Source organism: Cervus canadensis, chromosome 28 (assembly GCF_019320065.1).
Source record: "Cervus canadensis isolate Bull #8, Minnesota chromosome 28, ASM1932006v1, whole genome shotgun sequence".
Classification (NCBI taxonomy): Eukaryota; Metazoa; Chordata; class Mammalia; order Artiodactyla; family Cervidae; genus Cervus; species Cervus canadensis.
This window is the reverse complement of record NC_057413.1, coordinates 27,580,080-27,592,878: the sequence shown is the minus strand read 5'-3', so window position 1 is coordinate 27,592,878 and position 12,799 is coordinate 27,580,080. Positions and strand designations below refer to the sequence as shown.

General features: G+C 35.3%; 1 protein-coding gene across 7 annotated transcripts in view; it reads right to left on the bottom strand.

Moving 5' to 3' along the window:
• Window positions 1-12,799, bottom strand: part of PKHD1 (PKHD1 ciliary IPT domain containing fibrocystin/polyductin) — a 429,461-nt gene that overhangs the window by 128,629 nt on the left and 288,033 nt on the right. For all 7 annotated transcript variants that reach the window (XM_043450734.1, XM_043450737.1, XM_043450739.1 and 4 more), the window contains one exon: window positions 11,292-11,379. In XM_043450734.1, the coding sequence (XP_043306669.1) occupies window positions 11,292-11,379 (88 nt within the window). The remainder of the gene's footprint in view (window positions 1-11,291; window positions 11,380-12,799) is intronic.

Below are 12,799 nucleotides of genomic sequence, written 5' to 3'. Positions count from 1 at the left end.
TCATATGGCTCCTGCCAAATTCCAACTTGCTAACCTGATAACAATTAAAGATTCTTATTGATTCCTGTTAGAAATGCCTCCCTGACAAATTCTTTTGGGCCTCAGAAAAGCACTTCAAACTCAATATGACCAAATCTGAACTCATCTTTTCCAACAAATTTAGTCCTCCACTAGTGAATGGTGCTGCCATCCATTTACACAAACCAGAACCAAGAAAGCACCTCACGCCCAATTCATCCTGAGATGGAGAGGATCCTATGGTCCTTGCTCATCCCCTCCCACCATATTCTCTGCCTGCCTTTTGCCTGGGAAAACTGTAGTCAAAGAATAAGATTAATCAGAGAATTAAAAAATGCAGAAACAAAGGAAAACAATCAAAGGAGACTAAATAATAATAATATAATCATGAATCATAGTCAAGGACCTTTCTTTGCTCTTTCTCAAGGGCTTATAGATAATATTCTAAGCCATATCCTGTGAACTGTCTTATAGATACTAAAACATCAGGTGGAAGAAGTTAACTACATGATGACCAGACTGTACCCAGGACATGAGCTGCCACAATTCCAAGAACTGGCCTCAAAGAAATGGGAACAAATGGAACTGAGTTTAACTGTAACTATAAAAACTAACAGGACATGGAACAACAGACTGGTTCCAAACTGGGAAAGGAGTACGTCAAGGCTGTATACTGTCACCCTGCTTATTTAACTTATATGCAGAGTACATCACGCGAAATGCTGGGCTGGATGGAGCACAAGCTGGAATCAAGATTGCCAGGAGAAATATCAATAACCTCAGACCCGCAGATGATACCACCCTTATGGCAGAAAGCGAAGAAGAACTAAAGAGCCTCTTGATGAAAGTGAAAGAGGAGAGTGAAAAAGTTGGCTTAAAACTCAACATTCAAAAAACTAAGATCATGACCTCTGGTCCTGATTACATCATGGCAAATAGATGGGAAAACAATGGAAACAGTGACAGACTATTTTCTTGAGTCCAAAATCACTGCAGATGATGATGCAAGCCATGAAATTAAAAAACGCTTGTTCCTTTAAAGAAAAGCTGACAAAACTAGACAGCATATTAAAAAAAACAGACACATTACTTTGCCAACAAAGTTCTATATAGTCAAAGCTATAGTTTTTCCAGTAGTCAGGTATGGATGTGAGAGTTGGACTATAAAGAAAGCTGAGCACCGAAGAACTGATGCTTTTGAATTGTGCTTTTGAAGACTCTTGAGAGTCCCTTGGACTGTAAGGATATCAAGCCAGTCAATCCTAAAGGAAATCAACCCTGAATATTCATTGGAAGGACTGATGCTGAAGCTGAAACTCCAATACTCGGGCCACCTGACGTGAAGAGCTGACTCATTGAAAAAGACCCTGATGCTGGGAAATATTGAAGGCAGAAGGAGAATGGGACGACAGAGGATGAGATGGTTGGATGGCATCACTGACTCAATGGACATGAGTTTGAGCAAGCTCTGGGAGTTGGTGATGGACAGGGAAGCCTGGCATGCTGCAGTCCATGGGGTCTGAAAGAGTTGTACATGACTGAGCAAATGAACTGAACTGAACTTAAAACAACCAAGATGATGCTGGTCAGATCATTGATGATCAATTTGCAAATGACTGTTAGAGACTACTATGCTGTTTCTGCATGCAACTCCCCCTCCCCTCCACACACACTCTGTCTATAAAAGCTTTCACCACCCCTTGTAAGGGAGGAAGAGTCAACCTTTAGACTGATGTCCATCACCCTCCCCACACCCTGTTGCTGGCATCTGAAGTAAAGGAGACTTTGCTTTCAACCAGCCTGGCCTGTTTATTGGCTTTTGAGCAGCAAGCAGCCAGACCCCACACTCTTTTGGTAACAATCCTAGAGATTTTTTCTCCTGTCTATACACCTGTGCACTTCTCTCCACTGCTACTCCACCTCCTGACTACAAGTTACACTGTCTCTCACTTGCACCTCCTAAGTAGTGTCCCTAGATCCTAGATCGGTTTTTGGCCCCTCCTGTTGTCTATGTTGTACCTAGGATGGTTTTTTTAGACATAAAAATGTGAGTATTGGTGCTACCTCCCACCCATACAATCTCCTTCAAAGCCTAAAATAGTTGCACAATGCTATTAGGAGGCTAAACACTGAAATTCTTGATAACATCTGTGAATATAGCCCTGCCTCATAACTAACCCCTGAAGCCCTGTCATCATGGGTTGGTCTGTTCTCTCCTCATCAGCCATCCTGGCATTCAGATCCCTCATGTTCTCCATTCTTCTTCCCAGCACAGACTCACCTCTTGGGTCTCTTTGCCTCCATCACCTGCACTGACTCCCCTCTATCAACTTCTAAAAAATTAGACTGGCCTCAATCTCATGTCCAGGCTCTGATTTTCTCCTCTCCCTGTTGATATACTTGTAGGTCAGTGACACCATCTACTTCATCAACAGGATGACTCACTGTCATGGTCTCACTGAGCCCTATGTTCTGTTTTAAACTGCCTTCCTCACATCTCTACTTGGTGTCTCCAACTTAGCACATCCCTGCCAACGTCCACCCTGATAAGTCTGTTCCTCTCCCAGTCTCCCATCTCGGTGCCTTCTTCCACCACCCACCAAGTTGATCAATCAAAAAACCAGAAGGACTCCCCCTACTTCAATATTCAATTCATCGGCAATCAGACAGCATCATTTCTTCTCTCCATCTCCACTGCCTCCTCCCTAGTCCCAACCACCATGTTTTTGACCTCAGCTGACCTCCAGATACCCCAGCTTCTGTTCTTGTCTTCAACTTCATAGCAGTCAGTTCTTGTTGTTTAGTTGATAAGTAGTGCCTGACTTTTTTGTGACCCTGTGGACTGTAGACCACCAGGCTCCTCTGTCCATTGGATTATCCTGGCAAGAATACTGGAGTGGATTGCCATTTCCTTCTTCAGGGGATCTTTCTGACCCAGGGATAGAACCCAGTGTCTCCTGCATTGCAGGCAGATTCTTTACTGCTGAGCCACCAGGAAAGTCCAAGCAGTTTTCAAAACCTAAATCAGATTCCATCAATTCCTCTGCATAAAACTCTCTGTAACTTTCCCTTTGACCTCTCACATGTAAACAAGGTACTATATGACTCAGTATCTGTCATTTCCCTTCTCTAGAAAGATCTTCCCTGTCCACTCAATATAAAAGGATACACCTCATATCCCCCCAGCTATCTTGAATCATACCAACCAGTTTATTTCCTTACTAGCACATTTTATAATCTACAACTATGTAACTATGTCCCTTATATTTTTCTATTTGCTTGTTTATTGTCTGTCTCCATCAATAAGATGTAGACTCCCAGATGACAGCCATTTCTTCAAATTTGCCTCTAAATCTGCAGTGGTTATAGCCACACCTGGCACATGCGCTATTTACTGAATGACTAAGTGCTGTTTGCTCTGGCTACTGTGCTCTTCACACACATCCTGCCCCCACTTTGCTTAGTGAATGCCCACTCATCTTTTAGTTCCCACCTTTGAAACCACTCTTCTCTAACCTCAATCATTTCCTCAAGTTCTCATGTTTTCAGAATTCTATACCACCTTCCTTCATAGCCTCTATCACAGATGTGATTTTACATTAATTTTTATTTGTTTGATTAATGTCTGAGGGCAGATAACATGTCAATTTTCACTGGTAATTGTATATTCAGGCCAACATTCAGTGTCTGACATGTGGTAAGAATTCACAGAAATTGTGCTGAAATATATAACAATATTAACATAACTACAAAAATAACAATTTTCTATTAAGATATTCTGTACTTAAAGAAAAACACACCAATGCAGCAGCTATCTATCAACTCATCAACAGTTTCCTTGCTGTGCTATATGTCTTTCAGACATTTATTTACATATATGGATATATAAATATTATTTTTAGTTACAAAAGTAGGCTAATATGTAATATTTCTCCCCCATCCCCACTGCTTATATCTCTTCCCCTTTGTCACCTGGAATTCATTCTTTTTCATTTTTGCCAATTTGAAATTTTAGAACAGTATTTAATTTTTGTTTGATTAATATTTATTTCAGTTCTAGTACAGAACATTTTTCCATATGTTTGTTAGTCAAACACATGTCTTCTTTTGTGATTCATGCAATTCATTCAACTCTTTAGCAATTAATCTTAGGGTATTCATATTGTTTTCTTTTTATTCTTTTTTTTTTTTTTTCTTTTTTCTTTTTATTCTTAAGAGTGCTTTACATACAAAAATATCAACCCTCCATACGTACTATTGTATATTGCAATTATTTTCTCATTTGTCAATTGCCATTTTATTTTGTAACTGACATGCAGAAATACTGATCTTTCTAATCTTGTCAAATCTATTATTTCTTGCTGTTATGTTTGTTGTAATTCTTGTTATGATCCCACAAGTGTTTCCTAGTTCAAAATCACATAATATTTACTTACATGTTCTTCAGATAATTTTATGGTTTTGCTTTATAACATTTAGTCATTTTAAATTCATCTATAATTTACAGTACACTTGCTCCTTGGAAGGAAAGCTATGACAAACCTAGACAGCGTATTAAAAAGCAGAGACATTACTTTGCCAACAAAGTTCTGTATAGTCAAAATCTATGGTTTTTCCAGTAGTCATGTATGGATGTGAGAGTTGGACCATAAAGAAAGCTGAGCACCAAAGAACTGATGCTTTTGAACTGTGTGTTCCTTGGATTGCAAGGAGATCCAACCAGCAAATCCTAAAGGAAACCTGTCCAGAATGATGCTAATGCTGTAACTCCAATACTCTAGCCACCTGATGTGAAGAACTGACTCACTGGAAAAGACCCTGATGCTGGGAAATATTGAAGGCAGGAGGAGAAGGGGACGACAGAGAATGAGATGGTTGAATGGCATCACCGCCTCGATGGACATGAGTTTGAGCAAGCTCTGGGACTTGATAATGGACAAGAAGCCTGGCATGCTGCAGTCCATGGGGTCACAAAGAGTTGGACATGACTGAGCAACTGAACTGAACTGAACTGATAACTTACAGTGAAGGATAAAGTGAGAATCTAATTTTATATTTTTCCAAAGCATTGACCAATTATTCCAGCACAAATTTTCAACTAAATGGGAAGCCCTTAAAATTGAAATGCTAATTTATTCCAATTCTAAATAATGATACATACCTGGGTCTATTGCTATGTAGTTTCTCCTGTTCTGGTGCCAATAACAATAATTATTCACATTAAAGATATTTATATATATATATATGAAAGACCCCTTCACCAAGGGATCTTCCCAACCCAGGGATCAAACCAAGGTCTCCCACATTGCAGGCAGATTTTCTACCAGTTGAGCCACCAGGGAAGCTCAAAAATACTAGAGTGGGTAGCCTGGTCCTCCAGAGGGTCTTCCCGACTCAGGAATCAAAGCAGGGTCTCCTGCATTGTAGGAGGATTTTTTACCAGATGAGCTACCAGTGAAGCAATACACATATATATATATATGTATTTATATATATATATATTTAAGCAATTGATAATATTTGACTATCTTCAAGTATTTATTGCACCAAAAGACATAGATTTAATGAGTCAGATTCAAAACACATTTATTTGGTTTGTGATTAAATTTGCATTAAATTGACATGTTTTAAAGCATTGAGTTTTGCCATTTATATTATGCATCATCATTTATTCTAATCTCCTTTATGCCTTTGACTAGTGTTTTATAGATCTGCTTTTATGGCTCCTGTAATTTCACTTGTTTATATATAGATATTTTAAACTGAAATTTTAAATAACACTGTACACTGTAATTTAAAACTTTATTGCTCACATATTATAAGGCTATTGATTTGTGCTTTTACTGAATGCTTTTGTTTTTTTGGATGATTCTCTACTTTTCTAGAACAAAAGTGTATATAATCTGCAAAAAAAAATGATAATTTGAATTCTTCTTGGTAGTTACAGCTGATTTTTTTAGTTAGAGTATTTTTCTTGATTCAATATACTGTTTAAAAATTTGATAACTATTTTTAATGAGAGCTGTAATATACAGTGATTTTTAATGTCAGTTTTTCAATAGAAAAGAAAATTGCTTGTCTAAGTGAAAGTGAAGTCTCTCAGTCGTATCCGACTCTGCGACCCCGTGGAGTGTAGCCTACCAGGCTCCTCTGTCCATGGGATTCTTCAGGCAAGAATACTGGAGTGGGTTGCCATTTCCAAGAGAGATTTTTAATTATTTATTTTGTATTATTACTTAAAGCAGTGCTTCTCAACTAATGACTAAACCACCCCATTAAAAAAATATCGTTATAGTCTTAATTTATCATTTATTCCAAAAATGCAAGCTGAATCTTACTAAATGCATTTCTGTTTTATACCAAACTGAACAAATTCTTAGTCTTTATATTTTTTTATTTAGGTAAATTATATTGATTCATTTCAAACCATCCTGCTTTGCTTGAATAAATCACTCATTTTCCAATAAATTACTGGATTTCATTTGTTGCTATTTTATTTAGGATACAACTTGGATGTTGCCTGTTTCTCATTTTGAGTTATCTTTAGCAGCTGTTTTAAAAATTATTTTATGCATGTTTGCTAAAACAAATTGGCAATCTTCACATATTTTTTTTATGCTATGGAATAGATTATACAACACAATAAGTGATGACAAATGAATGAGTAGAAGAATATGCCATAAATTTATCTGAGCACTATATAGAAAACCCTAAAGACTCTACCAGAAAATTACTAGAGCTAATCAATGAATATAGTAAAGTTGCAGGATATAAAATTAACACACAGAAATCCCTTGCATTCCTATATACTAACAATGAAAAAACAGAAAGAGAAATTAAGGAAACAATACCATTCACCATTGCAACCAAAAGAATAAAATACTTAGGAGTATATCTACCTAAAGAAACAAAGGACCTATACATAGAAAACTATAAAACACTGATGAAAGAAATCAAAGAGGACACAAACAGATGGAGAAACATATCGTGTTCATGGATTGGAAGAATCAATATTGTCAAAATGGCTATTCTACCCAAAGCAGTCTATAGATTCAATGCAATCCCTATCAAGCTACCAACGGTATTTTTCACAGAACTAGACCAAAGAATTTCACAATTTGTATGGAAATACAAAAAAACCTCGAATAGCCAAAATAATCTTGAGAAAGAAGAATGGAACTGGAGGAATCAACCTGCCTGACTTCAGACTCTACTACAAAGCCACAGTCATCAAGACAGTATGGTACTGGCACAAAGACAGAAATATAGATCAATGGAACAGAATAGAAAGCCCAGAGATAAATCCACGAACCTATGGACACCTTATCTTTGACAAAGGAAGCAAGGATATACAATGGAAAAAAGACAACCTCTTTAACAAGTGGTGCTGGGAAAACTGGTCAACCACTTATAAAAGAATGAAACTAGAACACTTTCTAACACCATTCACAAAAATAAACTCAAAATGGATTAAAGATCTAAATGTCAGACCAGAAACTATAAAACTCCTAGAGGAGAACATAGGCAAAACACTCTCCGACATAAAGCACAGCAAGATTCTCTATGACCCACCTCCCAGAATATTGGAAATAAAAGCAAAACTAAACAAATGGGACCTAATGAAACTTAAAAGCTTTTGTACTACAAAGGAAACTATAAGTAAGGTGAAAAGACAGCCCTCAGATTGGGAGAAAATAATAGCAAATGAAGCAACAGACAAAGGATTAACCTCAAAAATATACAAGCAACTCCTGCAGCTCAATTCCAGAAAAATAAATGACCCAATCAAAAAATGGGCCAAAGAACTAAACAGACATTTCTCCAAAGAAGACATACAGATGGCTAACAAACATGAAAAGATGCTCAACATCACTCATTATCAGAGAAATGCAAATCAAAACCACAATGAGGTACCATTACACGCCAGTCAGGATGGCTGCTATCCAAAAGTCTACAAGCAATAAATGCTGGAGAGGGTGTGGAGAAAAGGGAACCCTCTTACACTGTTGGTGGGAATGCAAACTAGTACAGCCGCTATGGAAAACAGTGTGGAGATTTCTTAAAAAACTGGAAATAGAACTGCCATATGACCCAGCAATCCCACTTCTGGGCATACACACTGAGGAAACCAGATCTGAAAGAGACACGTGCACCCCAATGTTCATCGCAGCACTGTTTATAATAGCCAGGACATGGAAGCAACCTAGATGCCCATCAGCAGACGAATGGATAAGGAAGCTGTGGTACATATACACCATGGAATATTACTCAGCCATTAAAAAGAATTCATTTGAATCAGTTCTAATGAGATGGATGAAACTGGAGCCCATTATACAGAGTGAAGTAAGCCAGAAAGATAAAGAACATTACAGCATACTAACACATATATATGGAATTTAGAAAAGGTGATAACGATAACCCTATATGCAAAACAGAAAAAGAGACACAGAAATACAGAACAGACTTTTGAACTTTGTGGGAGAATGTGAGGGTGGGATATTTCAAAAGAACAGCATGTATACTATCTATGGTGAAACAGATCACCAGCCCAGGTGGGATGCATGAGACAAGTGCTCCGGCCTGGTGCACTGGGAAGACCCAGAGGAATCGGGTGGAGAGGGAGGTGGGAGGGGGGATTGGGATTGGGAATACATGTAAATCCATGGCTGATTCATATCAATGTATGACAAAACCCACTGGAAAAAAAAATAATAAAAAAAAAAAAAATTTATCTGAGCAAAATGTATTCTTGGAAATAAATATTTGATAACTTTATGATTTTTGCTGTTATTGTTTCTCTCAATTTTTAGTCTTCTTTAGCCAATTATGATCATTTATGTTTCTACATATAGTTTATTTTTTATTAATTTCAGAATGATACTCTATAGATATACATATTTTAGATTATAATTTTACTCTCTTCAATATCTGTTATATCTGAATCTCCATTTCTGAATTATATTTTGTTTTGTGTGCTTAGTTATTGAAGAGTATATCAGTACTTCTAAACAAAAAAATCAAGTCTACTAATTTCCTACTTTGTAAATCACCAATTTATGTCTTTATCAGGTATGGATTGATTTCATTAGGCTTGTGGTTATTTGTTTCTGGTTTGAATACTAATAACCTGTTCATTTATTTTTATATTTTCTTATTTAACAATAAAAGCATTTAATGTGATGACATGTATGGCCATGTCTTATTCAATTATTCTCATTACTGTTATTTTCCAAGTATTCTATTGATAAAAGTTTGATCTCTTTGATACAAAAGTTATTTAGGAGAAGGTAATCATTTTTTTTCTTCCATCTTGCAAAAGATGAAGGTTGTTGGCTAAAATTTTGTGTTAATCTCTGTTTATTTTACTGTGATTATGGTCTATATAATTTATTAAAATTTATTAAACTTTTTAATTATAATTATATTGGGTTAAACAGATATATATTTTATATATACCAATTAAATTGTCTTTACTATGTTAGTCATATTTCTTCATATGTTCTTTATAATTTTAATCTAATTTAAAGTTTTAAACTGAAAGAGGTAAGCAAACTTCATTACCTTCATTATTATTTTTGTTTCTGTTCATTTCCTTTATTTTTTTAGAGATTTACTTTATATATTTCATATATAACATAATATATTACAGTATCTGGTATAAAACTTTCCTTACTATATCTATACTCATATCTATACTTTCATTACTATTTCTTTTTCTGGTAATTTCCTCTCATTTTTTTTTTAGAGATTTATTTTATTTCTATATTATGTTGTCTAGTGTAAAACTTTCCTTACTATACCTATTCTTATTAACCTTTTTACAATTTCTGGATTTTATTTGCATTATTAAATTTTAGATTCAGTTTAATCTCTTTATTAGAACACAGTTTTTAATTGTTTTCAGTTCTTGCAAAGTGGAAGGTATATTTTGCTTTCATATGTGAACAGCATTTTGCCAGGGTCTATGTTTATAAGCCAAAGTTTTGCCTATAATCATTTTTCTCTACACAGTATAGATTTTTGCACTGCTATCTTCTGACATTTAATGGTGTAGAGAATTCTAATGTTATCAAGCTTTATGTCTTCTTTTGTTTTTATTTGACTTTTTTCACTGTTTTTTCTTGTGCTGTGAGGATTTGGAGCAGTCATGATTCTCAATGTTGTTCAAATGAAATGGAACTAATTCCAAGTCTTTTATGTGTATTTTAGTTAAGTTTTAGTTATTCTTTGTGGTTTCATTATTCTGGACTCTTACTAAAAGAAGACCCATTACCAAAATGTGCTTTTATTTTCTGTTCTCTATTTCTAATACCTTCTCTTTTATTATTTTTATCTCTTGATCTTAACTCTTCATTCATGTAGATTCCATCAGTTTCTTTTTCATGTTGCCTACTCATTTCATGGAAAAGGGCTTGGCAACCCACTCCAGTATTCTTGCCTGGAGAATCCCAGACAGAAGATCCTGGCCGGCTAAAACTCCATAGGGTTGCAAAGAGTCCGATATGACTGAAGCAACTTAGCATGCACACACGCACTCACTTTGAGGCAACGGTGATTTCATTCTTTATTGCCATTAAAGCATTATTACATTCCATTATTGAATTTAAATTTCATAACATTCTTTATATACTTCATCTCACTCATTTTGTCTCATCATTTCAATTCAGATATTGTAGTCCCACCTCATATTTTATCTATTATCTCATAGAACTCATATTTTTTAAAGATTTACTGAATGCAGTAAACATGTATTATCTAAAATTTACTCCTTACTTAGAGAACAAATTTATGGTTGCCATGGGCAAGGATTGGGGGAAGGGATAGTTAGGGAGTTTGGGATGAATGTGTACCCGCTGCTATATTTAAATTGGGTCAACAAGGACCATTACAGCACATAGAACTCTGCAAATGTTACGTGGCAGCCTGGACAGGAGCGGAGTTTGGGGGAGAATGGATATATGTATATATGTGGCTGAGAACCTCACCCAAAACTATTGCAACATTGTTAATCAGCTGTACCTCAATACAAAACAAAAATAGATAAATAAAATTTACTCCTTAAATAAATTATATCCTTCCCCGCCTTTTGCTTGTTTTGTCCTTCTATTGTGTTACCGAGAGTATTTTAAATCCCTGTAGCCTTTAATATTTCCCACTTATCTAACATTGAATTATGATTCTTAATCTAAAACTTAATTTCCTATTGTAACAAAACCTCCGGCCGAAGCAAGTTAAACCAAAAAATATATCCCTAAATTACTCTCATTCCTTACCTCTCATTGCCTGAAGCAATGTCAGCCCCAAGACGTGTCCAGGATTTCTTAGGATAAGCACTATGAAGCTGAACTTTCCCAAACACTCCTGAAAATAAAAGGAGCAACAGTTTGATAGGAAACTCCTTCCAAGAAAATTAAGACCACACAAGTAAAATTCATTGGAGTGCTTATTGTGCAAGATACATGATACAGAAACTATATGTTAAGATGTCCACCTTATTAGAAAAAGAACATTTAAGTGCTTTATTTTCAGCAGGTCAACTATATCTCACATGGCTATGAAACATTTTTCTCTTTAAAGCTATAGAGAAATGAATGCTACATCACATCTAGAAGAGCTGGGAAATAGACCACTCTAACAGCTAACTAGTTAGATTTCCACCATTAAGTGTCTCCAAACCATTTGCAATTCTGTTGGAAGCTAACTGGTTTTGATATTTTGTGTTATACAGTAGATTTTCAAAAAAAAAATGGTAATTTTGTTTCCTGAAGAAAGAGATTTGGTGCTATTAGCTTTGTTTTCCGTGGTTGGACCTCAGATTTTTTTTTTTTTTATTTTTGCATTACAGATATCAAAGGATAGATCTCTAACTCCTTTGTTTCAAAATATAATTTATTTCAGACTCATAAATTAAAGTCTTACCAGGGACATGCTTGATGAAGTCCAGTTTTATTCCTTCAGGTCTTTCCTCTTACACATTTTATTGCCACTTAAAATCACATGAGGCAAAATTCACCATATTTTAATCATCTAAATATGTTTTGAGCATGAAATCAAGCAGCACCAAAATTATGATTGTGCACCCCTAACATGTCTATTTATTTGTTATTAGATAAATAACTATACATACAAATGAATACATTTATACATGTTTGAATAGAAGTTTCTAGTATTTTCTTCCTGTACCCAAATGGATTGATTTCCTTCATACCCCTGGATTAATGTACCTCTTTTACTGAAATCCAAAGATTTCACAATTTTTAGCAGCAAATGCATAAATAAAGGAAGTAAACACCAGTCAGGCATAAATAGTATGCCTTGGGCTTTCATCCAATGTGAACTAAAAAAGCTCAATTAATTAGAACCTAATCAACTATTCGTGTCAACACCCACAATTTTACCATACTCTAATTCAGCAAAAAGTCAGAAGATAATAAAACTAAAATAAGGATTAGTGGGAATGAAAACAATATTCCCACTTTCAGGACATGTCATGGAATCAGTCTTTCATAACAGTAATATAATATCATCATTATCAAAAATTAATCTTTTCCATTATTAGCTAAGGAAGCTAGATAGGAGAGGAACTTGGAGTAATTAGAAGAATTTCCAACAACAAAGATTTTAGCAAAAACAAGTTTATTTCCTTTAATTTACCAGAAAGAAGATTTCCTGATCATTCCCAGTCACCAAAGGTTTACTGCAAAATGACACAATTTCTTAGCTGTTTCAAGGAGATTATAATACTTGAAGGGATTATTTTAAATTTTATTCATGCAGTGAC